Genomic DNA, 26649 nt, shown 5'->3' with positions numbered 1-26649 from the left:
CATGCTCCTTCTCGAACCCAATTTAAAGCACTATTAGACATTTGTTTATGCGAATTTTCGCGCTGGCGAGGATACTGCCCCGCGCTGAGAACATAAAGAGCAGTGCTACACCCTTTTTTCACTTGTGCCTTTCAGGTGAACGACAGCCACTGACCGACAAGAACAAAACCGACCCGGGAGACTTGGGCAATAGCCTCGATCCTGTGTATCAATCCGTGAATCCTTGAATCCGTGAATAACGATGGTGAGTGTTAGCCCAATGCTAATCGTTCAAACTGAATTCAAGGTCAAAATTGCGATTCAATTACCGCGGTGCTCCTTGTAATTTTTACATTCTCTTGTTCGCAATAATCTGTGTCCTTGAATCCGTGAATAACGATGGTGAGTGTTAGCCCAATGCTAATCGGTCAAACTGAATTCAAGGTCAAAATTGCGATTCAATTACCGCGGTGCTCCTTGTAATTTTTACATTCTCTTGTTCGCAATAGATCTGTGTCCCTTCTTGGTGAGTCTTTTTCCGGTAGCAGTTACTTACAACAGCGATAGTGGCAAAAATTATGAAACTAGGAGCTAGCTTGCTCCCGAGGTCAGCATAATCCATCATATCAGCATCTCACGCTAATCCAAAATCTGAATTGATATCGGACTGCTTCTACACGTTGACTTTGTAACCACTCTCCTTAATTCGTAATACGCATCTGGCTCTCACGCACTGTGTCGTGTTCATATATCTTGTCATAAAGCTTTGCGTCCTCGGTTCCCAACTAGCGGCACTTTTGTTCCAGATTCGGGATATCTACCTTTGAATTGGTCAGTCTATTTTGCACAGTGTTTTAACAGATAGGAGGACTACAGATCCGAGAGGCCGGTGTCCGTTTTAACAGAGATGGTAGAGCGAGTTGTAGACGCATACGTATAGTCCTAATTTCATACGAAGCATCAGGGATCTATCCATGGTTTGAAATCTATGACCAAGCAAAAGTGTGCGAAGTCCTGTTCAGTAAAATCCGTCGCGCTGGCATCTGTCGCCTTTTGGATGTGGACCCCGCATATTATTCAGCTGTCAAGAAACCATCAAGACACCAGCGTCGAAGCCACCGTAGCTATCATAATTCGTACCACCAGACAGCTAAAACGACGCAAGCTAAATAATCCCGTTAGACCAATTTTCGAGATGCGTTTCGTTCCACTGTTCCTCCTATCCTCCATGAAAGGAACTGTTGTAGCTGGAGCCAACTTGTATGGTAAACCAAACTAAGTGCATTTTATTACGCCATTTTTTGAGTTTTATCAAGTAATGAGCATAGAGCTTTTAGTGACAGTTCTGGACGCAGTATATCCATGTAGAGTACTGTTCCAGGAGAAACATTAGGTCATCAGACCAGTTCAAGCGGAACCGCAATCTTTTACCACTCTTCGGACTGTCCGAAGATCAAGAATCTTCGTTTTATATGGATCATTTAGCTGTAGTACCCTTCCGGTGCCTAGCCGCCATGTCACCCGAAGGAAGCACGAGGTCTGAGATACTGCCAGGTTGCCCAAGATTAGATAGGGGAAGTTGAGATGAAGAGGTCAGGTTCGAACCACGGACCTTTCGGTCCGCGTGCTCTAACCATTTGAAACATCTCGCCCATATCCGTTCTATACGGATACTTTACTGGTGCACGATGTAGCAGTTTAATGAACGCAGGCTGGCCGAGTACCGGAGTTGACTGTCTTTCGCTTCGGAATATAGTACCTAGACAGCAGTATTGCCTTCTGCACTACTGCTGCTGAGCTCGAGATAAGACTCGATGACCGGATGGTCGGCGGTTTGAACCTCACCCGGGCATCTTGACCGTTCCTGTCTAGTTTTGCGCAACCAGGAAGTCCTCCCTCTTCATTTTTGTGTGGCACCAAAAGGGCGTTACGGCCGAGCTGTTGGTTGACAGCTTAGCTGTAACACGAAGAGACTAGACCTTACCGTGTTGTGGCGTTTTGTGTACCTTGGTGACCCATTGAGCTACACTGGGGAGAGGTGTCCGCGTGGCACTCACAGAGTCTCATACCAGGTTGGTTCATGGGAAGAGGTCTGGCGAACACAGTCTCCTGGTCCTCCAGGTTGGGGGTTGGAACATGTATGGCAACGTGTTCCGTAAAAATGGTAATGTACTTGCATTTCCAGCCCAAGGCCTTGGTTGAGGACCCTTATCGTCCTGTCGTCGTCCTGCCCTGGCAGTATCCCAGCCCTCGTACAACCATGACATACACAACTAAGAATACTCTCATGCCGCATCGGCCGTCGCGTGGTGCCATCAGCCGAGTCGCCTTACTTGCTGCATACAGCAGGGCTGGTAAGCGAAAACAGACTACCGCTGACGCCTCCCTTCTTACACTTTCACGTTTTTCGTCTTCCACCCCCTCTGCCCAAATTTAAGTACTCTCTCCGCAGGTCCCAGCTCTGGGACTGGCAGTTTTGCTCGTCCTGTATCACACTCAGCTACAGCTTCTGTACGCCTGAGTTCAGTCACAACCGTAAACAATTCGAAGTCTGTTTTCAAACACCGAAAGCCTGTCTACTTAGCCACCTTCAATGTTCGCACACTGAAGTGGACAGGTCAACAGTCGGCCCTTGCGCGTACGCTGGATTCCCTCTGTATTAATATATGTTGTCTGTCAGAAACAAGGACGCAGGACGCAAGTGCAGTGATCGAACCGACTGCTCCTCGCTCTCTTCCAGGTTCCGGCTGCGCACCTCTGGTGATGCAGAGGCCACTGCAGCTGGATATGTTGGGGTGGGTATTGTAATGAGCGAACGAGCGGAAGCGTCTCTGCTTGATTGGATACCCGTTGAAAGTCGCCTCTGTGCTCTTCTTTTGGCAACATTTGTGAGAGAATTTTGAGGAAGTGAGGTTCATCGCCTTTTGTTTATTGTATCTGCTTACGCCCCAATCGACTGTAGCTCTGAATCTGCCAAGGAGAGTTTCTATGACGCTCTAGGTGCTTTTCTACAGCAGGCTAAAAGCTCAGATATCGTTGTGGTTGCTGGTGGTATGAACGCTCAGGTAGGTAGACTAAACGCTGCTGAGGCCCGCTTGGGTGGTTGTCTTTGCTGGGATACGAGACGCACGGACAACGGAGACCGCTTACTTCAGATGTATGCCGATCACAGACTGTTCCTTTGCAGTACGAATTTCCGGAACAGCGGAAATCGACAAACAACGTGGTGCCCACCAACAAACCAGCGCCGAATCGAAGTAGACCACATCGCCGTCATTTATCGGTGGCCAGCGTTGATCACTACCTGTCTCTTCTTGTGGAACACCAGCGTGGACTCCGAGCATGCACTTGTGCGCTGCTGCTTCTCGTTGCGCCTTTCAGGTGTACGCAAATCGCGCACACCCCACTTAGCCATTGATAAGCTAGTGGACCCAGAAGTCAAACGAAACTATCAGAAGTAGTTCCTCGAGTACCTGCCGGACGTCACGGTGTCGGATATAAATGGTCACTGGGAAAAAATACCCAATGCGCTACTCAAAGTCGGAATGTCTGTTTACGGTACAACCAAACTCATCCAAGCATTGGATCTCTGATAGGACCGAGTCACTGCTGGAGACCCGGCGACAGATTCCACCTGGCCGCCACCACAACTCCACCCGGCGCGTTATCAGTCACCAGGTGAAACTGAGTGTCCGCGCAGATCGAGAAGCTTGGTAGACCCGAAAGGCTGATGAAATGGAAGACGCAAAGAATGCTGGAAACGTGTGCAAACCGTTCCACCTGATTCGTTTGACTGGTCCTCGGAAACCTGTCAGCGAAACAATCAGAGACCAATATGGCTCCCTGATATGCATCAAAGCGGAACGTTTGGACCGTTGGGCACGGTAATTCGAGCAGCAATTCGGCTGGCTACCTGCAACCTCCAATCCAGAATCCTGACCTCCAACAGAAAGGTGGACCATTAATGTGGAGCCGTCCTCAGTCGTAGAAGTGTTAGTGTATTTCTCTACTCAAGCGTCAACGCGCTGCTTATCCTGACGACCTTCCACCTGCTCTTTTCAAGGATGGCGATCGATTCCTCCGCCATTGCCTGTCCAGCCTACTTGGGTCTATCTGGGAGAAGGAGACCGTAGGAGATCATAGTGCCCATTTTCAAAAAGGGTATTCGCAGTGAATGTAGTAACCCCAGGGTTGTTGGTTTGACGCCTGTTGTGACAAGGCTTCTGGTGTCAGTGATTCTTCGTCGTCTCAAGGTGGCACCCGAAGCCTTGACTCGTGAACATCAAGCGGGATTTTGACCGGGTAGAGGCTTCGCTGACCACGTCTCCACACTCCGTCAGGTGTTAGAGCAACGCCATATGTACAGGCGACCCACAATCCTAGTATTCCTTGACTTCAAAGGTGCGTTCAATTCCGTCGATCGATCAGTGCTGTTAACTACGTTTGCTCAACAGGGTATGCCCCAGAAGTTTGTAAACATAATCCGATCTCTATATTCACCTACTTCTGGGCGGGTGAGGGTATATGGTGAGCTCTCCAAAAGCTTCCCTACAGACAAGGATGTCCACATTCCCCATTCTTGTTCAACTTCGTCATCGATGAAATAATGAGGCGAACACTGGACGGTCTTCGAAACCCCGGTGTTCAAATTATTGCTGGTAAGAGCCTTGTTGATCTGCAGTACGCAGATGACATCGCCCTCATCTTTGAAGACCAAAGCGAAGCACAAGCTCTGTTGAACAAACTGACCACCATCATACCATCTTTTGGCATACGCCTTGCACCTTCAAAGTGCAAAGTCCTGCTTCAGAACGTGCCATCTGCGAACATATCTTTTGCAATTCAAGGAGAATCACTGGGGTTTGTAAAAAACGACGTACCTCGGTAGTTGTATTAGCTCTGACGGAAGTGTCTGATGAAGTCAGTGCAAGAATCTCAAAGGCTCGAATCACGTTTGCTAATTTGCGTCACTTGTGGCGTCCAAAAGGCATCTCACTGGATCTTAAGGGTGGTGTGTACCAGGCTACAGTAAGGGCTGTGTTGTTGTATGGGTGCGAGACATGGCCTTTTCTGGTAGAGGATGTGAGGCGTCTTCAGGTTTTCGACCACCACTGCCTCAGAAGCGTAGCTGGTTTCGGATGGCTTCAGCGTATCAGTAACGAGGCGATTAGAAAACGGGTATTCGGTTGTGCTACAGGTAACTCGATCCGGATCATCTCTCGTGTTTTGTGATCAACAAAGCATATTCTATCTCTGTGGCTTGTTTGTGAGTGTGATTTACTACGTTCACAGTCATCATCAGTGTTGTTCATTGAGCTGGAGGTGTACGTTTTTATTAAACACTGAGTATGCTTCAGGCACGTAGTAGTGCATTTTAACTGAGACAGACCTAGGTCCCCTCCCTCACCCACTCTTTTTCTCTTCTCCTCACTATAGGGCTTTTAATACAATTATGTATTTATATAAACATATATATATATATATATATATAACTAGACTAACCTTAGGGTTGTACGGCAGTGAATCATCAATGTCAACACTGATGTTGCTGTCTTTGATGATGATGTTAATAGATTGATTGATTGACTGACTGACCCACTCGGTAGTATCTGTACCGAGTAACTCACGCAAACTGTCACAGTAATGCACCGATATATTTCGCCGTAGAACAGATCCGTTTAATTTCAGTTGTTAATTTACCATTTGGTCCATCTTTCAGGTAGTTCTTACCCTTTCCGACAAATCCTTTCCTGTATGCACCGATTTAATGGAAAAGAGAACATGCGTTGCCGTCCATGCCGGAGCGGGATACCATGCCAGATCGAAAGAGCAACTCTACAACTCCTTGTGTTCAGAGGCTTGCAAAATTGCCAACACTTTACTCGTGAAGGGCAGTAATGCTGTAGACGCCGTTGCCGCAGCAGTGCAGTATCTAGAAAACAGTGATCTGACTAACGCTGGCTACGGTAGCAATTTAACGCTCAACGGATTGGTAGAGTGTGATTCTGGTATAATGTGTGGAAGAACCATGCGGTTTTCTGCCGTGGGTGCTGTATCCGGTATCCGGAATCCAATTTTACTATCGCATTTATTATTAAAGGAGCAGTTGAGAAACTCTGTTACGAGATTGGGACGTGTTCAACCAACTTTACTGTCCGGAAGCGGAGCGGTCCAGTGGGCAGCGTTAAAAAAACCTGCACTAGTCGAACCGTACAACCTCGTTTCCCATAAATCTCGCACAGAATGGAAAAAGTATCGACGCTGGTTGTCAGAAGTTGAATCAAAACCCACTGAACCCCCACCAAAGAGACTTTGCACTTCTCCACTAGACACTGTGGGTGCTGTCTGCATAGACAAGAGAGGAAGCGTAGCAGCGGCAATCTCCAGTGGTGGGATAGCATTAAAACAAGAAGGACGAATTGGTCAGGCTAGCATTTATGGCTGTGGTTGCTGGGCTGAAGAAAGTCAACTCGGTAAAGTGGCTGTTGTCACATCAGGTACTGGAGAGCAGCTCATTCGGACACAATTGGCACAGAAGGCAGCCGAACGTCTGTTAGCACCCTCCCCCACCCCCACCCCGGAAACTCTGCAGTCAGTTTTAACAACAGACTTTATAGATTCCCGGTTACTCGCGAATGAGGAACACAAGTTTGCTGGTATTGCCGGTATCTATTGCTCTGATGCAGACTCTGGGAGCATCGAGGTATTTTTCGGACACACAACTCGTTCAATGAGCGTCGCTTATTTTGTGGAAGATGCTATGTCCATTCCTATAACTTATGTTTCTCGTATTTCACCTGAGAAACCTCTACGTGTTGACGCTTTTGCTCATCGACTTCAACGAAGTTGATAAGCTTGTACATTATAAATTGTTCACGCTGCTTCGACTTTTCCTATTTTATCATTTGTTTACCATGGTGAAAAACTGTTTGCATTTTTCCAGATGTCTAAGCGGGGGAATCGTGATGATTCGCTTGACCCGCACAATGACCTCTCCGGGGATGATTCACAATCATCAAGCATGCTCGCCACCAGGAAACGCCGCCGTTTAGCCAATGCGTCACAAGTATGTTTAAAACCTGTTTCTTTTCTGTGCGCGATGACTTCGCAGAAGAATTTGCGTCGCTGGCAATCTCACTCTGTTTAACACTACCCAAATTTGCAATCCGTGTCACCCCACAGAAACCGTCGCTAAGAGTGACCCCAGTTTAACTTCTATGTTTTTACCTTCCTTTATATTTCACCCCGTAGTTTCCTCTGAAAGCTTCGCAAACAACTGTGAGCTGACCCTACGCTGGCTCAATTTATGTAGTCAGCTTTATCAGTCTACCAGAATGGGTCAAAATTTATGAGTAGGACGGCTGAATGAAAAAGTCCAGTGTAATAATAAGAAAGCAGCCGAAAACGCCAGAGTGAGTTCGCGACTTCTCGCCTACTGAGCGAGTGCTCTATCTGTCGGACATTGTCTGAGGGTTCTACACACGCACCCAAAAGATCAGGAGCCCATGATTATTCATGCCACTAGCGAGTCCATCGTATGATCTCCGTTGCAGGTTAGACGTTGCTGTTTGTAATTCGAAGGGATGTCGCGATGTACATGTGGGGATTTGGTGAATTCTGAAGTGCACATTCTGTCAACACAGACGGTGCCTCCATGCTTTCATATGGAGACAAACAATATCCGGTGTCTCATTCCAGGTGATACCAATCTGCTGAGTAGCCCATAAGCTTTGTGGTTGTTTCATTCTTGTCGTGTGCAGCATTGTGCATCTAGAAAATCTTTAAACAAATTCTAACCCGCAAGCACCCGGTTAGCAGTCGAGAAGACTACTATTAGGCCACCAGTGACTGATCAGCATTGCAATGAACTCCCACTAAGACACTAAATAGGGTCGCTCATACTCCAATCACGCGATTCGCGTTATAGTTACGTGATAACGGGCCCCTCGAATGATGACTTATCGAAGGGAAGTAATAAAGACTAATTTTTGTTTCTGATGGTTTGTTGATAGTGTACGGAAACTCGTACGGAAACTCTGAACCATTAGGTGCTACTGTTTCACCTTAATTGATTGTAGACTGATTGAGATGTATTATGCTTCTACTGATGCAACAGGCAGTAGCGACCTTAGTCGTTTTTGGACTGTTGCTTTAAGGTTGAATTGAGTTGAATCGTAAGTATTTTTATTGAGGTGTTGGACTTCACATAATAGCTAAACTGTTTATGCTCAACTTAACCTACAAGATCTCAAAGTTAAAACCACCTGAATAAACAGGCGCACATTACTCTTGTTGACTCCTCGAAACGGATTGATACAAACTCTTACAGAAACTTGATGCTTACGGTTCGCCACCGTACCTTAGATGTACTTTCCGGACATTCCCTCAGTAAAATCAAGTGAAAACCAGTGCGTATACCAGTTGTTGGCAAGGAGAGATGTTGAATGGGTTGGCTTTCAATGGTTATCATCCCATAGCTCTCAGCACCTTATCTTCGGTTCCCTTGCTCGAAGCCATTAGCTAAGTTACTGTCGAAACAATTCAGTTCATATTTTACGAGGCCGACGACTGTCTGGTCGGCCTTTTATACCCCCTTGTTGCGCCTTCATTTCCTCCTTTGTCCACCGGACCGTTTATTATTGTGTAGCTGGAACTCTGCCAGGAAATATTTGACGGCATTCGGGCATACCGCAGTGAAGAGGGAACTCTTTCGGAAACGTTCATGCGGCTACCCACAAGACGGTACGTTTTTCTCATTTTTTTGGTTCCGATACCTTCCAAATCACATCCTAGTGCCCATTCCTATGAAAACTCCCTGTTTAGCATGCAGTTCTTGATCTAGTGTCGGAGTTTTCATCCTCGGCAGGTTCGTTGTGGCATCTTGTTGTAGCCAAGCTCGAACATGTTCCTAACAGAGGCTTCGCTTGATCTACCAGTGTTCGAACCTGGTTCATCATACACTAAAAACAGTTGTATTCGAACTATGCTTGTGAGCTCCGACTAAGTGTCGAACCTGAAGCCTGAGAACTGGCCATACTAAATTTTTATTAGGTGATTCGAACCAGCTCCGTTATTCGTTTTCGTTTTACGGTCATAGCTCTTCAGAACGTTCATCTTTCTCGGTGTCAAGCTCATACAAACAATAATATTATAAGTAATCGTTCAGCTCTAACACTCTTTTGGTGTCTAGCTGCCATGCTACCCGAAGGAAGCACTAGGGCTTAGATACCGCCAAGTTGCCCAGATTGAGATAGGAGCAGTCGAGTTAGAATAGTTGAATTCGAACCGTGGACCTTCCAGTCAGTAAAGCTATCTTGAGCTCCTCGCTTTTGCGATATCACTGCAAAGACATGGCCTGAACCCCAGATTACCAGCCAGATGAGATTTTTCTACCATTGCGACTCATCAGATTAACGTATGAGGGTCAGACAATTGAACCTTCGGCTCATGATTTTAGGATGTTGATCACAAAATTCTGCGCTCGCTGGCTGATGTCGGGAACTTGGGAATTCGAATTGGGCGTGAAACTTGGTCCGATGATTATTTGGATAAGAAACTTGTCTAATCCCAAGCAGCCAAAGTGGCTAAGGAGGCTTGTAACTCTACCTTGCTGGAGGCCCAATTATATCTATTCGCTTACACTGAGTCCTTAGGAACGTTCTGTTTTGACGAAATATATCCTTGGATCATGTTTAACCTTACATCCTGTATATTTACTGGAAAAATTTGAACTCAGTCAGCGAATCAATATTGTCTGTACTCTGTGAAATTATGGCAGATTTTCAGCTGGAATGTGTTGACTGTTACTTGAATGTATCTGCAATCGTGTGTTAACTCGATGCACTTCCCATCCTCCGTGTTCTGTCTTTCAAAGACAAAGCCTGGCATGCTGTTTGTCAGCATAGTTTAAGGACTCGAGTCGCTCACTCTATAGCTTTGCGTCTTAGTGTGATTTTTTCGTCCACCCAACTCACTTGTCTTGTCAAAGCCTGATGTGGTAGATACAAATTTTTTCCTTGTGACTCACTCTCGCTCATCCCATCAATGTTTATAGGATCATGGGTTTTCTTTTACCACCAGATCCAATCCTGAATACTACGAGGCGGTTAAGGAACCAATCGACCTAGCTCGGATACAGGCCAAAATAAAATCTGAAGAGTATGAGAATGTGGACAACATGGCTGTTGATATATATCTCCTGGTGGCAAACACCAAGGCCTTCTATCCTGCTTCCACCGCGGAGTTCGCGAAAGCGGTAGAACTTCAAGAAGTGTTTGACAGGGAGCGTCAAAAAGTGCAAGCCTTAGCAGCCGCCAGTGCTGCGTCCAGCACCAGTTCAGCTAGTAGCCGCGGTAAGTTATTCTTTTAGAATGAGTAACGTTTAACTTGCTTATATCTTTCGGTTTGTTTAGGAAAGGCTCACTCAGAGTGCTCAAAGATTGCATCGCCGTTATTTCGAAACTAACACCGAATAGGATAGCCATGCGATTCTATTACTTGATCAGCTGGTCACATGTGTCCTAGCGTCCATACGACTCGCTTTTGGATGCAGGGCTGATGAATGTTTACGCTTCTGAAATGGTCAGCAAGTCTGCATAGGTGCAAAGGCCGTCGCAGTTTACACGTGATGTCCCATATCCGGTACATGGGCTGAAATGGAACGGGTTATGTGTTACGGTTCGACCACGCAGCGAGAAAACAATAAGATATGCAGACTGTGACAATATTCTATCCCCAGCTATGTTACTTGTTCCAGACTCCTGGCACGGCGAATAGTAAGAAGACGAAAAACCTCGGACATAACTTTAATGATCCATACAACACGCGATCAATAGGCGAATCAACGAAAAAATGACAATGCATATATATACATATATTCATAGTTTGACCTTGAAAAATGCCGGAAGTTCGTCAGCACACAAAGATACAGAGTTTTTGGGAATATTGATATCCCCAACATTATGCTACATTGTTACTTTGTCTAAAAGGCAGCAGGGAACATCTTTTCTCATAGGTATAATCAATCTCTGTCCGTTCGTGGCATATGCGTTGTAATAAGGGCTGCAAAACCTTATCTGAACTGGTAGGGCATAAAAAACCATAGACTTGAAGGAGTGACAATAAAAGACTCTGTTCCACTCATCAGTTATTGCTAGACTTTTTCGATTGGTATAAAGACAGTGGGACCACAAGTGTTTTGGCAGAATCCGTCTACGGTTCTGTAATAAGCTAAAGTGGGTTAACTATCTTGACAGGTTCATTCAACAACATTAGTCAATACGAATTCAATAGACTGACATCTGTTTCTGAACTCACTTACCACATTGAATTGCGCCGATGCCCCACCCAGGTAATGATACACGTGTTTTACCTGTGCAACCTTCTGAAGACTCAGCGACCTGCTGTAAGCCAGAACCAATGTATATGCAGAACCATCGACATGTCCAGATAGCCACACAGTAAATATTAGGGGTAAAACCCATAGTCTATACACAGGGTAACCCGGCAGCCCCAACCACATGTGATAGGTCCCCAGGGGCACATTGCTGATATAATCCAGTAATCAGTTTCGTCTGCGCGATGGTGGCCATGGAGAGTCACTTCTAATACGTTCGTGGGCCGTTAACTCCCAGGATATCCGACTTGTTGAATTGGGTCATTCGCCGATCCAAATGAAGGTATTTAAACATTTGCAATCGGCGGTATCCGATTCAGGTAAACCAAATACCCGAATTACCAATAAGCTAGACTCATATGACCTCTTTATGGTGTTCTCAAGGGAGCCAACCACAGGTTGATTTGATTCTGTCCGTGAGACACCACTACACCAAAGAGTTTTGGGTCTCGTATATGACCAGACTTTTGAACTCAGTGATGTCTCCTTCGAACGCACCGGTGACGTGTATTATTAAGAGGTCAATTCCAGATTGCATGCGTGCCACGTCTCATGGCTAGCCGTAGTTCAGTCTGTTTTAGTCTTTACGACAGTAGAAGTCACTCCACGCACCATCCAGAAATAAATGAACGATGCAAGTTAGAACTGGTACTGTAAGATCCAGTTTGTCCATTCATCCGCTCTCACGGACGTCTGAGCCTCTAACCAACCATTTAGCATGTCAGATTAACCACGTTTTTGCAGACAAAGCCGCTTCGAACTTTTGTACATTCTCGTTGTAGTTGTTCGGCGTGCCAGTAGAGGTCGGGTGAGGAAACGAGAAGAGCTGGATGATGACGAAGTGAGTGCAATGTTTTCTATGTGATGAGTGTGTGGAAAATGGAACCAGCGTTAAGTGATATGTATGTGGAACAAATATCGCAGTTAAATCGGACAATTTCTGCCAACTGGGGATGCGGCTTGAGTGGATATAGGGCTTTTCACCTAACGCGACAGGATGGACTGAATCACCAAACACCCGCAAGTGTATAATAGTTAAAATGTTCTGAGTCAGATTGATCATAGTTACTGTTTTGTAAGTAGAAGTGGATATGATAGATCTCCAGATAGAAATCACAAGCACACAAATGGGTAATAGCTCACCAATATTCTTTTGTTCTGTCTCCCGAATGTAGAGATAAGTTAGTTGGTTGGCTTTTCTGCTGTGACCTATAGAAGAATTTCTTTTCTATTAGGTGCAACAAATTCATGAGTTTGGTTTCAGCCATGCTTCGGAATGTAGGACTTTGCTTCCTTCCAACAATGACTGCTTGCTCCAATTGACTAGAAATCCTTTATACTACAACTTCGTTTGATAATGATTGTTAGCTTCACACGCATTGCTCATTTAAACGGTGTGCCTCTTGTTCTGGCTATGGTTAATCCTCAAAAAGCGGAGGAGTTCTGAATTCGCTTTCTTCTGTTTGTAAGTTTTGGTGATGCCGGTATTTGAACCTCTGGAAATGTATTTTATGGAGACCGTGCCATCGCTACTCCACTAGCTCATACCAGACACAAGAAAATTGTCACGTATGAACAGACTAATGTCATCTCTGGTTTCTGGTTAACCCAGCTTGGGCGTTTGGGCTGCCTGTTTGCCTGATGTGGCGACCAGACGAACAGTCAGACAACGCACCCTAGCTGCCCATATTTCTCAGCATTGTCGGCATCATCTTTGAGTGATCGATTGGTTTGTCCAAAACTTCCAATCTAGTGCTTTCTCCCGTTGGTGGAGACAGGAAAAGAACCATTCAAACGAGAGTAATATGTATGCAGAATCAATATATCGCGCAACACTAGGATTACGCGGACTATGTGGTGACTGGTTACCGTCCCGTCCATTACAAGTGTACTTAAAATTTCATGTGGCGTACCAGCGTTTAATACCCATGTTCCCTACGACACATCTGTTTCTACTGTAGTACTTTCCATGTTTTAGACGTTATGGACATTTTCTCAAAGTAGTAATTGCGATGCCCTTGTCTGCTTCTCCGGTTCTGTCCACTTATGTTTAAATGAGGTTTCCTTGAACAGTAACTAAGCGCTCAGCTATAACACATTTTTGTACGTGGCTGCCATCTCACCTGAAGGAAGCATCAGGCTTACACAAACCACTTACCTTCCGGTCACTAAGCTCGCACCTTGACCATTGAGCTATCTCGAGATCCTGCTCGAATGGTGCCCCTCTGTGTAGCTGTATGTGGCGAGTACCAATTGCCAAAGCCCTCCAGTATGTCTTTCTGAGGGTGCGAATCGGATTGAATACGAAGACGTATTCCCATGACTGACCCTTCAGAAAAAATAATCAATTGATCATTTTGCGAATGTCTAACTCGTGGACTCAGTTTATCATGGCGTATCTTTAGTCTACGTGTCAGATACACTGCCGGTTGCATTTCGTTTCTACTTTCTAGCTGGAATCTGCCTCTGTCACAGCCTCAGAAGATTCGCGAATTGCGCCTTCAGAGACCAGCATGACAAATTTCACAACGTCCAGTCAGAAGAGCCTTAGTGGATCGCTCGACAGTCCGTACGATCTGTTATTTTCCTCGATTGTGAAATATACTGGTGATGATGGCAGAGCGCTGGCTCCGACATTTACCTACCTTCCTTCGAAAGAGGTCAGTTGGTATTTGTGAGTGGTGCTGGTTTGTACTTCTGATGTAAAGCTTAAAGGTTCACAACCGATTAACTGCTGAACTGCTAATGTATGTTATCTATTCCATATTTTGGCGTTTTATAGAGTTCAGGACAGGCTACGGAAGATTGAAGCTAACCAAACGAATCCTCATGGAATACCTGAGGTTCCCTGTGGTTTTCTCTATTCTGTTTAAGTCGCATAGAGAGATTGACAAAAATGTGCTGTCAGCTTCCTGAGAATCCCTTAAGAAGGCATATATCCGGAGACGTCAATGTACACTTTCCCGTTTTGACTAGCATTTTATCCTGTTGGTAATGGGGGCTTCCATGTTTCCTTGTTTTAGTATTCATTATTGGTGTTCTTCACAAAGGACTGATTGCCTCACGTCATTTTTGGTCCCTTTGTTTCTTTACTCCTCAATATCAGATATACCCAGTCTATTATGCAGTTATCAAGGAACCGATAGACTTACGTATGATCGCACAACGTATACTCTCTGGCAGCTACTCTGCAATGGATGAACTAGAGAAAGATTTCGCCCTCATGGCGCGGAACGCCAAGACGTTCAATGAACCAAAGTCACTAGTTTACCAGGTAAGAATCGTTTTCGTCCGACTGATGTCACCCTCTGTATAATTCCGTACTCGTACTGATTCGTTGATGGCATTCATCATTGCCACCATTATCGTCCTAGCCAGGCCATCGTTCGGGTCAAGATTTCGTTTTACAACTCTCTGTCTCACGAGGTTCGATCGCGTGATTGCGGGATTGTGTTCAGCGGTGATCCCAGTAGTGTTAAAGTGTTATCTTGCGTTGTCTATCAACGCGAAACCTTAATGCGGGTCGCATGGCGCATGCCCCTGCTTCGGTTCTAATCGTAGCCAGCAGTCTGCCGTGTATTGCCGTAAGTGAAACTGTTAAGCTTTCGTAACGTATTCTAACTCGAAGAATCACCATCTCCAATCCGACTGAATTCAGTTCAGTGTGTTCAAAATCGTATCAGGTTTGTAAAATGTTTTGACACACCGATGAACGTGAGTGTTTCAGTCGGTGTATGCCAATTTGTCTCTACACACCTGTCACTTCTGAACTGTATGTTTTGTTGATGCATAACACAATGCAGACTGTTCGGCTAACCTCGGCGGTCCCTCATTGGCTAGACTACCACTACTGGCTCCAAACAAGGCAGTTCCAGCGGAAATACTGTACTTCTATTTATATGGTACTATTCGACTCGCCCACTACTCTACTTTTATGACCTAACATTTTAAATACTGCATCAATCTCAATCGAGTCCTGAGTGCGACTTCATCCGCTATAAGGTATGGTCGCCAGGGAGTACCATAAAAGCCAAGGCACTAATTGATGTGGTGTTATTGGTTAAGTGGTGTTTGTCCCTTGTCAATTCCCCTCTTGGAAACAGTCAACGGAAAGGTCTGCGTTAAAAGTCCTACAGTGTTCATTACGCGCCTACAATTACCACGCACTAGTTCTATGCAGACGGCTACCATTTCCTCCATCGGAAAAATTCAAACATCAGAAAAAATTCCATCGACTTCGTTGACTTATCTCACTTACCGTCACCTTCTGCCTCGAATTCCTCGACCTACTCTGAAGCATCATCTGGCTACACGGAAACAAATCTTGGTTAGAGTTAACAAGAATTAGAAATCTACAGATATTCGTGGCTTATCTCGAAGATTTTAGGTCTATAACAGAAAAAAACTCAACTGGATGAGGCTTTTCTTGTTCGAACTCATCACATTAGGGCGATTGCATCATTCCCGGACATGAACCCCGTATGCCTGAGCATTCTGGGATCTGATCACGTCTCTACTATAAACACCTTACTCATCAGATCCTCCATGAGAGACACTGTCAATTCACCTGATCGTGGTCCCTCTGTTTCTACTCAGTCAATGGCTGGATAGAACTAAGCCCAACTTCTGAGTTACGCCTTTCACTAAAATTTGGAGCATTTCTTTTACCTGGTTATTTTACGTTTTTGGTTGAGAGCTCTTCGTGATTCGGAACTCTGCATGTAGGGGTCGTGACTTAGTCGTCAAGGTTATATTATCTCATGTGTTTTGAAGCCAGCTGATGGAACTGTAATGTTGCAGAAGACACCCTTGTCGATTAATAATAACTTGACTTGATGGTTAAGCCCATATCTCTACTCACTGTTTATTTAGGATGCCGTTACGCTGATGCGAATATTGAAAGGCAAGAGAAGCGAAGCTGAACACCCTCCAGTTCGAACTAATCGGGAACGTGGAAAGTAAGTTTTTTCTTGGTGAACTTTTATACGTCTGTTGCTTATCTGAAAACAGTAAATTAAATTTTCTTGCTTTATTGAAAACAAGCTATTCGTTCAAATTAGTGTTAATTTGTTCCCACGCTTGGTCGTGTGCATTCTTTTAGGTTTCAGTTGTCTGACCGACGAGTCAGCTACCTTGCTGGTGTGTAGTTTGTGCCTACTTTCTGATCATGTTTTCACACTTCTAACATTCCTATCTGGCTTTGGTTATCTCCATTTCCTTGTATAGGCGGGCATCTCGACTAAACTATAATCCTCGCGATATCGTCGAAGAGTTCGCCTCTCTTCCTCCTGAGGCCAGTATCAAAAATGAGAGTAGCCAACTGGACAAATCTGAAGATTCGGAGGCTGAAGTACCCAGCAGCTCGGCAGCTGAGGACGAGGATGATACACGAGCCACTGGGAACACCTCCCAGAGTTGCTCATCCATTGCCTCAACACCAGGTAAACGCAAACGTGGTCGACCGCCGAAAAATCCACGACTGTCTGGTCTGTCTAGCCCCAGTTTACCGAGAGATTCACTTAGCAGTCCTCCTCCCTCGAGAAGCCCGCCGCTCTCGCCGTCTCCTACTCGAAGTGTCATTGATACTTCCACAAGTAGTCAGGCACCAAACATACCATCAATTTCTATGGTCGGACACTCAGCTGGAGTTTCACGGTATCGAGTGGGCACTGTCCGCTGGCGTCAGGCGCAGGTTTTGCAGGCCGTCCTTGATGCTCGAAACGAGGCTGGTCAGTTGATCTGCAATCCGTTTCTTCGACTTCCGTCCAAAAAGTAAGTTAATCTCGTAGTCGTCTGAACCTGCTAGCAACTGCCAGATCTATCAAAGTCTTGAACCCGACTAGCTCTCACCGAAGAGAGGCTTCCAGCGGGTTGTTAACACTGACAACGCATACACCGAGGTCTTTCCTGATCAAACCGTTGAGAATAAATTCATGTGGTTTCTTATGTGAGCGGGTCGTCTAATGACGGGTTATAAAATTCATATTAACAGACCTGATCCCTGGACCCTGGCTTCTTGCTTTTGGACGAGTTACTACTGGATTCCGTCACTAAAATCAATTTCCTGAGACCCTTTGTGGTCTTTTCAAGTTGAACTGGTTCCACTTAGTTTACTTTAAAGCTGTTTCCTCTTTGAGAAGCATGATTAGCATCAAGCTCCGGGCACGATAACACCCAGTTCCTGCTCCGCTATTTGGTGCCATATACTGCACTACAACATCAGCCCGGATGGCTGGAGGAGGAGCTAGATTTTAACTGAACTTCTGTGCGACAGGAGGAGGGTAGTAATACCTGGATTCTTCTGGTCTGGTTTGCGAAAGTTATGCGTAAACACCTTTAGGCGGCGTCTGTGATTCAATGAGGAAAGGTGTAGTGCTTTATAACAATGTTCTCTGGCACTGTTGTTCTCAGGCCTCGGGCGTAGCAGCGCCTGGCAAAGCGGTGTCGGTACCAGAAATTCTGCCTAATACAGGGTTTATAAGCACCGCTCGTAAAATCACTGAGAACAAGAAACTTGTCGGTCTTTCGAATTTAAAAAGCATGGGCAATATCGGACAACCTGTCAAACATTTCCGTCTCAATCAAAAACCGTTTTCTCTACCCCCACACACTCGAATGCGGGCTTTCTTGTTCCAGTTTGGGAATTGGTGAAATTCAGTTGCTTATCTGTCACGCTATCACCTTTTAAAATGCCCCGGAGACCTTCCCTATTAACTGAGTAAAATGCTCGATGGAAGTTAGGCGGCCGCAGATTGAATACTGGAGCTGGTGGCGATGTTCCAAAAATACACCTTGTGAATGGATGGTCAGATCGTCCTCTTCTCGAACAAATGTCTCTGACTTCGTCTCACATGAGACTCGGCCATCAGAGGCTGCGCTGTTGCAGTATGGCAAAGATTTCGAATGCCAATTTGATGTCAGTTTGATACTTCGACAGTTTCCACTTTTACTATCACTTTTTGAGGGCAGCGGGGAGTAGGAACACACCAATCAATCGAGACAACTTCAGTACCCCAAATTCAGTAGAACAGCTTTTGGGAGTTTGGCAGACAGATTTTGTGGGTTTTACGCAATGTGATCGTGACATTTTTGCACAATATCGGGAGCTTCACCTGTGGCACGTTAAGGCTTGCTCCCCACCGGCACTGGATATCAGATAAAAGACTGGTACTGCTTGAAGTTTGGGGGAATGTTTTCACCGGTCCTGCACATAGTTCACCCCGACCAGTTATCAAGTGAACGGTAGTGTGCGCGCCGACCTTGAAACCTGGTAGACACGGGCGAATAAGGAAACGGAAGAGGCGACGACTGCCGGGAATGCCAGAAAGTTACCTCGGTTGATCCATGCAACTGGGCGCAGGAAACCGCCCGTAAGTGGAACCACCAAGGATCAAATTGGTTCGGCAATCTTCATTAGATAAGAACGCCCCGGCCACTTGGTGTTTTATGATAGCCCCTAAAGCATTAATTCGAAGGCAGCAAGTAGGATTCCCGTCTGAAAAAAATTGTTTTGACCAAGACTTCACACTCCGTCAGAAGCCAGAACAACACCGTACGTATATACAATCCACTATTTTGGGATTCCTGGATCTCCAACGTACATTTGACAGGTCTTTTCTCCTTACCACATTTACTCAACAGAAGTCAACCCGGTAGTCTGTCAATATAATGTGTCCGTGTTTTCAGGCTTCCCAGTGTGAGTGTGTATAGGTAGTGCTCAAAAATCTTCTGTACATAAAGCGGTATCTCATGCTCACTCTCTATTCCTATTCAGTTTCTTGATCGACGAGGTGAAAGCTGACTCTTAAAAGCCCTCAAAACCCTGGATTCTCACGAAGAATTTGTCTGTCTGGAATATACGCCATCCTCATTAAAGAGTAGAAAGCCCATGTGTTTTTTGGATGAACTATCCGAGGCCAGCTCATCCTTTGGTATGCGCCTTACATTCACAAAGTGTAAGACCATACTTCTGGACATGTAGTCATTGAACAGGCCACTTAATCCAAAGGAAAGCAACCGAGACTGTGGAGGTTTTCAAGCATCCTAAAAGTTGTAGGAATTAATACATTAATCTCTAAGGCTGATGTTGCGTTTGTCAATTTGAGACACCTATTACGACAAAGAGGCATATCACTGAGCTTCAGGAGACGTGTGCATCAGCTTACAATACTGGCTTTTTGTTGCATGGCTGTGAGACCTAGCCTGTGTGAGCAGCGGAACTGAGACGTCTTTAGATCTTCGATAACCCTTGTCCAAGAGAAGATTATGAAAAATCAAAACATTCTCAGTGCGACTCTTCTTCCAAGTTGCTGTGGTCGTGAACCACACTGTGCATAGTTGGAGTTGCCTCAGAGTGTGGCTGCCAACCGATGCTAATGGCGTTGTTGTCAGGTTTTACCCAGAGTGAATTTCTGGGGGTGCAGGCACCTCGGAATGACCTTGGTAAGCTAGCACTAAGTCCCTTCCCCATTTACTTTTATTCGTTTCCTCGCAATAAGCTCAGGTAAATTATGGTTGTACGGCAGCAAAGCATCAGTGTTGAACACTGATGTTGAGCTGTTAATGCTGAGATCCCAATCTTGCGCACACAATCAACTTTGTTCTTGATCACATTACCCTCTTGCCCTAATCAGGTCTGAGTATCACTGTGGATTTATTTTCCTCCAAAGTGCGGAAGCAGCTCTGTATTCGTTAATAATTGAACCATTAATTGGAAGTCTCTTTGTCTGCTGTTGATGGCGTGTCCCTAGAGTCGACCTAAACTTTCATAGTTTTACGTCATTATCTGCTAATCCTAGGTTTGTACATAAAATTAGCAAGTTGAGTTTCCAACTCCAACTGACTACTCTTGTTTTGTCATGAGTTTCGATTCTAAAAGACAACTTCAAATTGCGTTCAGCTAAGTTCTGTAGCGGATAAATTATGTACATATTCAGCGGGGTCAGTCGGAAAAATTACGTCTGTGATTTATCACTGAAAGCCTGTATCATGGGTTTTTTTCTCATCAGCGGAAGCCACATAATCAATGAACTCTTCTCTCAGGACACGGGGTAGTTCGCTCAGAATGTATTCACGCTGTGCGATACTCCTTTAAGATACGACTAGCTACTAGAGCCAGCGACCGCTTTTACTTGTAAATCCAGTTAAATGGTGAAGGGCGTTGCTATTGTGATCATTCTTAGTTCGCCAACTGTTCATCAAACTTTCCTGGAACTTATAATTTACCTTTTATTTTTTGAGAGGGTTACTAAGTTAACAAAACAAACTTAGTATCTGCCGTTATTTCTATAAAAAAAGAACAAACTGTAATAATCTGGATAATCTTCCAGCACCGCACTCACTTTGCATGCTTTGTATGCGTCCAATTGGTTACTAATTACTTTCGAGTCTAAGCTGAACTCAATTTATTTGCCCTCTGTTCACAATTCAACGTTTCTATTACGTGCGCAGGTCCTCATCGATCCGTATAACACAAATTGGCGTTTATTCCAGCGGTTTTCCATTGTTCTTGCCGCTAATATTCAACGCACAACAATCTGCTTTTCCACCTCCTTTCCAACCCTAGAATGTATCCGGATTATTACAAAGAGATAGCCAACCCACTCAGTCTTGTGGATATCAAGAAGAAACTAAAGGTAGGCTTGCAGTTCGCCTCCCCCAGCTTTAAATCACCCCATTTCAGCAAAATGAACACTCGTCCTTAGAGTCCTTCATCAGTGACTTGGATACTGTCTTCAAAAACGCCCAACAGTATAACGTAGAAGACAGTCAAATCTACCGTGATTCGTGTACGCTGCAGCAGATTGCACACGCGCGCTTCCAAGAGATGCTAAACTACCAGACTGCTGTAAGCTCCTCGTTTATTGCTTGTCCAGTTCACTTCCATTAACCTCGGTTTCCTTTCAAAGTTATTTACAAACTTCATTTTTCAATCATGTCTATTCAGCCTACAAGACGAATTCAGTCGCCCTGTTCAACGACTAGTGTGGTTGACAGGTCACCCGGAGCACAGGGTGTGGAGGCTCATCACGCAGGCTTTCAGAGTACTCCTTTAAAGCGATCTTATAGACGCCCGCTTACCGCCGAGGAAGCGAAAGTCAGACGGTTGCGCAATCTGTTCAACACTGTTTTCAATTACGTCGCGGTAAGTATGGCTAGCACCATCAGTTGATTCTCAATATCCTCGGTTTGGTTGCGTAGTAGAAAAACAGGATAGTTTCGGATATGATTGCCAGCACCAGGTGTGGCTATTAATGGACTGTGTTACGTATTCTGGGAGCAATTTTTAAATGAACAAGTTACAGTGTTAGTCTATTATGATTGACTCGTGTGTTGCTTCCTTTTCATAGGCGATTGTAGTAACCTGACTGAATATATGTTCTTTTGTTTTACTTTTCCATTTCTAGGAGGATGGCCATCGCCCCCGTGATGTTTTCTTGGAGCTCCCATCTAAAGAAGATTACCCCGACTATTACAAGGTCATACCTGAGCCAATCGATCTAGGGATTATCCGGCGCAAAATGGAGCAGAATGAGGTTAGTTACCCTCAGTTTCCTCGTCGCTTCCCTCTCACATTGTTCTCACCATGGAGTCGTTTTTTCTTAGGCACAGTCGCAAATGCCAAACTAGTTGTCTCTTCGAAATACGATCAGGCTGATTTTGTTCCAGGTCGTCGTACAGCGGAAACCTATACCAAGTGTTGTAAAGCTGGATTACACCTCTGACTAAAATTCCGAACTGGTCATGAGCAAGATTGTGCAACCTGACTGAAGTCGGAGCCTCTACGTAGGCCACGTGGTAACACACACAGGGTTCTGTGTGGTGCGAGCGCGAAATTTAGATGGAGATGGAATCCTATTCTATCCGTTTTGGTACCTGCTTCTTAGTTTTTTTTCCTGTTAGGTATTTTCTACACAGTACGTGCATACGAAAATTCTGACGATAATACTTAGTTGCGATTGTCGGTTGTTATGTGTTCAATGAGCCCGTTCTATCTACTGAAGGTGGTGTGGTCACTCAAAACTGCTTCGTGACCAAAACCAGGTGGCGCGCGACTTTTATATTTTTTCTACGTAATACTTTCTCAAGTTGGAACCAAACAACCACTTGAAAACAGTGATGTCAACCTAGTTTCCTTTTAGTGGTATCCTAATCCAGCTCAGGTGGGCCATCATTCAGTCATTCATTCAGATTTGTCTATCAAGTCATTCGGCTGAAATGCTTAGTTTTAACTGTCCAACGAAGTTGACTTATATCCAGTGTGGTACCTTATTCTAAAGCCTATCTCTTTATCCCGTTTTTTATCCCAGTACAATACCCACCAGGAAATGGTCGCTGATTTACGTCTCATGTTTAATAATGCCCGTCATTATAACGAAGAAGGGTCGGGTGTTTATCAAGATGCGGTCACGCTGAACAAGGTGGTCACAAAGCGTCTGAAGAGTTTTGGTCCGTACCAAGGAAATATTCGCAAACGAGATTTTGTGGCCGGAAATAATCGTTCTGGACGCGCACCCGCTGGTGCTTTCAGTGGCTCTCCGTACGTCAGTGAATCTACTACTGATATGGCATGGTTGGTTTAGTCTTCTGTGTCAGCTTCTCTGGAATTGTTAACCACCAGAAACCACACAAAAATCCCATTTTTCGGTTGTTTTATGTATGGCGAGCGATGTTTAAGCGTATTGGCGACGGTATGTGGGGGGTGGTTTGCGAATGTCAGGGTTATCTGGCATACTTTCGCGGTTGATTTCCTGTTTTCAAACAAATTTGGTTACCTTTTCCCGTTGTGAGCTTGGTACTAAACATCCTTGATCCACCTATTTTCGGTCTATTCCTTTATATCTCTTAAAATTCAGTTACCTTTTGACGACTTGACTATTAAATCCATTAATATCCAGCTTTATGCAAATGAAATCCATAGCCTAACTGTTTCACTGGAATTCCTTTGCTAACGGCGCACTAGTTCTTGTCGAAAACGAGGCATCATTCATCGTCTAGGATCACATAGCGTGAGCCTTGACAGTCCGTGTAGCCTAAGCGATCGATGCTTAGGACATATCAGTTAGATTGTCCTCGTCTTAACGATGTCTTTTAGACCCTTGGGATCGTGGCCTCTATAAACGTATTACGTCGACTTATCCCAACACGTGGCCGTCATTCCGTTCAGAGTAGTTGGGCTTCGTTTTTTTCATCCTAATTCGCTATACTTTTAGCGAAATACAATCATTTACAAACAACTTTGGTTTTGCGAGAGACTCACCTGGAACCCAGCTGAATCTCTCATTTGTGAAGTTTCCAGACTGCTTTTGTTTGGTGACCGATAGATTGTACGTGTGTTGCACGCTTTATTTCCTATGCTGACGATGCAGCTTCATTAAACTGCACTTGTTGCACCACACGACCTAGATCGAACATTCCGACGTTATTTTCCTTCGGGGCCATTTAAGAGTTGATAGTAACGGCGAAATGGCTCAGTGATTGGAGCGCGAATTTACTGACCAGAATGTCCATGGTTCGAACTAGATTTCTGCCTCTCGACTTCCCCTGTCTATGTTTGGGCAACCTGGCAGTATCCCAGACCTCGTGCTTCCTTTGGGTTGTGCGGCAGTTAGGCACCGAAGGGGTGTTACAGCTGAACGGTTACTGGTTGTAGGCTATCAACAGGCAACGTCACCTTTGAACTACTATGTCTGTAATTGGTCAACAGCACCAGGCATTGGAGCAGAAACTGGGTGGCGCCGTGCTCGAACTTGCTGCTCATCGTGATTCCGGGTCGGCAGGGAATCAGGATATTCATGCAGCTGCCTCATCGATCTCCAGGGCGAGTGGTCTTTAGGTAAAATAAAGTAAGTAGGCAGCCTAAGCTTGCGTCCGAGGATGTATCACTTATATAGCTTATCATTCCAACCCGTAGATTTGGGTTTCTGATCTTCCGCACAACCAGTTATAGTGAAGAACATCACGATGAAAGGGACCATCGACTGCATTCCAGTTAGCACATTAGCATCAGCCTTCTATTGTTTTAAGCCGTTGTCTTAAAAGGATATGTGATGCAGTGTTTGATTTATCTACCTCCTAGCTGTTAATGTAATTTTTGTAAATGAATTATAGCCCCTGCCAAACATCTCACTGCAGGCAAGCTGTTGGTCCGGCTGGCGATAGCTATCGCGTTCCTATCAACGTTGTCGCTCCACCAAATACGGGTCCTCCTGGTTTGCAATCACATCTGCAATCCCAACCTGGTGTACCTCTTCTGCAGCGCGTGATACTTGAGCTTTTCCAAACAGTTCGTGAGTACCAGGTCAACGGTCGTCAACTGTCAGCACCGTTCATGCGACTACCAACGCGGGCCGAACTGCCGACCTACTATGAATTCATCAAAAAACCTATCGAATTACAAACAATCGCCAAACAGTTGATCCAGATGCGCTACACAGACTTCGAAGAGTTTACTGCCGATCTGTTCCTCATGTTTGACAATGCGTGCAAATTCAACGAACCGGATTCGCAGATTTACGCTGTGAGTTGAAGTTTTCTCTGCTTCTTCCTACTGATCCGTCTACCTAGCTGTGGGTCTAAATATGGTTGGAACGAGAATTACACCTGATTCGTGCTAGCGCTAATGTTTCTTAATGAACGGTCAAATCAGTGGATTTTTTCTCAAATCAGTGTAGTGTCCCAATGTGACTCTAAATGATTTCCGTGAGTGAGTACTCATTGACCACCCGTAACATACCTTGGAAATGAGCGGGCTGTGCAGATGATTGATTGGGGTTTCTGAAATATATTCTGAGTTTCACTTCTGGCCAGAGCTAATCTGCTGCATGACATCAGAGAGATATGTAGAAACTTTGGACGGATGCTTGGGAGCCGAGTTTAGAAGTTGACCTGTAAGCTGACCACGTATTCTACCGTCGCCGATGTGTTCGGATTATTATCTTCCTTTACCTGGCTGGTCTGTTGAGGTGCTGTTTCGAGATGTGACCGCTGTTCTATTGCAACCGTAACTAGTGCCACTGGTTTGAAGGGGACTCAACTGAAGGCAGATGCACTCATCCAAGTTAATCTTCTCTGAGGCACCTCGTTTGCGGCTCTGCTAATTCTTTCGAACTGACTGAGTACTAAAATATTTAGGTAGTTGAACACTGTTTTGTGTCACTCCCCTTTCCTACACGGTTATATTGTGATGTATTTACTTTTTTTCATTTTCCACCAGGATACGCTTATTCTTCATCGCGTTTGTCTTGCCAAACGTACAATGCTGCTAAACACTTTTGCTAGTCACTTGGGGATTCCACCTTCTGTAGCTCCCGATGTGGGAACAGGGATTCGTCGTCTTCTAACCAACATGCATAATGCGATGCTTACTGCGTGTGACACAGATGGCCGCGGATTAGTCGATTCTCTAATCGCCGGAGACGGAACAGAGACAACATTAACTTCTGCCACGGCTGCACGTCTGGCTGCCCTACATCGTGCTGTGGCTGCTGGATCCTACCGACGACTTGACCGTCTTCAGGGTGACTGGTTAAGAATACTGAAACGCGCGAGAATTGGTGAAGGCGAAGAGCAACCAAAAGAAGTTCGGAACCCGCTTCCGACTTTCCAGCAACGCCAAGATGCTGCTGAGCTAGCTCGACGTTGGGTGCGCCTGCGTGATGAGCTTTGCCATAGACAGCAGCGTCGACCAGTCAATTTCCCCTTTAGTTCATCCCCACAAGCTTCTAGTGGAAATGATACAGGCTCTGCTCTTCCATCTCACGTTGCTTTATTGAGTCAGGCAATGTCGTATACGGCAGCGTCTCTTGATCGAGAACTGTTGGACGAGGAGGAATCGCATGGATCAACTCTGTGTGGGAGTGATTGTGAAGAAGGCGCATTGTCTGAACTCGACCCTGGAGAAGTGGAAGTCCAGGTTTGTTTTTCCTGCTATGTTTGGGGTGGTACGGTTAGTTGTTTTGTTTCTAGTGTGGGCCAATGGTTCAGCCTTTTTTATATCTTGAAGCTTTCAAGCCCCGATATCATAGAACACACCAGTCTTCGAGCAGTATTTGGCTCCCCACTGTATGCACTTTCACGTTTTGCGTCGCATCAGCATATCGGCAGTATGTCTTCATTTGTTCTTCCCTTGGCTTCATGGAGCTATTTGGATCCTCACTTGCCGTCATTTTGTACAGACCTCCCAAATTTGACGGTGGTGATTTTCAGCCTGTTCGTGTTGCCTTTGAATGAGTTGCATGTTAGGTGGCTGCCACAGGCAGGAAAGCCGGCCTCAA

At 45.2% G+C, this 26649-nt stretch overlaps 1 protein-coding gene across 1 annotated transcript in view; it reads left to right on the top strand.

Moving 5' to 3' along the window:
* Positions 1–26649, top strand: part of T265_05798 (hypothetical protein) — a gene marked incomplete at both ends in the record, with an annotated part of 52116 nt that overhangs the window by 4181 nt on the left and 21286 nt on the right. The window contains 18 exons of the mRNA XM_009170892.1: positions 2432–2774; positions 2942–3436; positions 4534–4839; positions 5800–6682; positions 6923–7045; positions 10034–10331; positions 12157–12215; positions 13828–14034; positions 14481–14648; positions 16247–16332; positions 16601–17146; positions 20940–21009; positions 21057–21221; positions 21339–21518; positions 21781–21909; positions 22684–22913; positions 24509–24893; positions 25590–26288. Of these exons, the coding sequence (XP_009169156.1) occupies positions 2432–2774; positions 2942–3436; positions 4534–4839; positions 5800–6682; positions 6923–7045; positions 10034–10331; positions 12157–12215; positions 13828–14034; positions 14481–14648; positions 16247–16332; positions 16601–17146; positions 20940–21009; positions 21057–21221; positions 21339–21518; positions 21781–21909; positions 22684–22913; positions 24509–24893; positions 25590–26288 (5372 nt within the window). The remainder of the gene's footprint in view (positions 1–2431; positions 2775–2941; positions 3437–4533; positions 4840–5799; positions 6683–6922; positions 7046–10033; positions 10332–12156; positions 12216–13827; positions 14035–14480; positions 14649–16246; positions 16333–16600; positions 17147–20939; positions 21010–21056; positions 21222–21338; positions 21519–21780; positions 21910–22683; positions 22914–24508; positions 24894–25589; positions 26289–26649) is intronic.

Source organism: Opisthorchis viverrini (genome assembly GCF_000715545.1).
Source record: "Opisthorchis viverrini unplaced genomic scaffold opera_v5_114, whole genome shotgun sequence".
In the NCBI taxonomy this organism is placed as follows: Eukaryota; Metazoa; Platyhelminthes; class Trematoda; order Opisthorchiida; family Opisthorchiidae; genus Opisthorchis; species Opisthorchis viverrini.
This window is presented reverse-complemented; position numbering and strand designations above follow the sequence as displayed.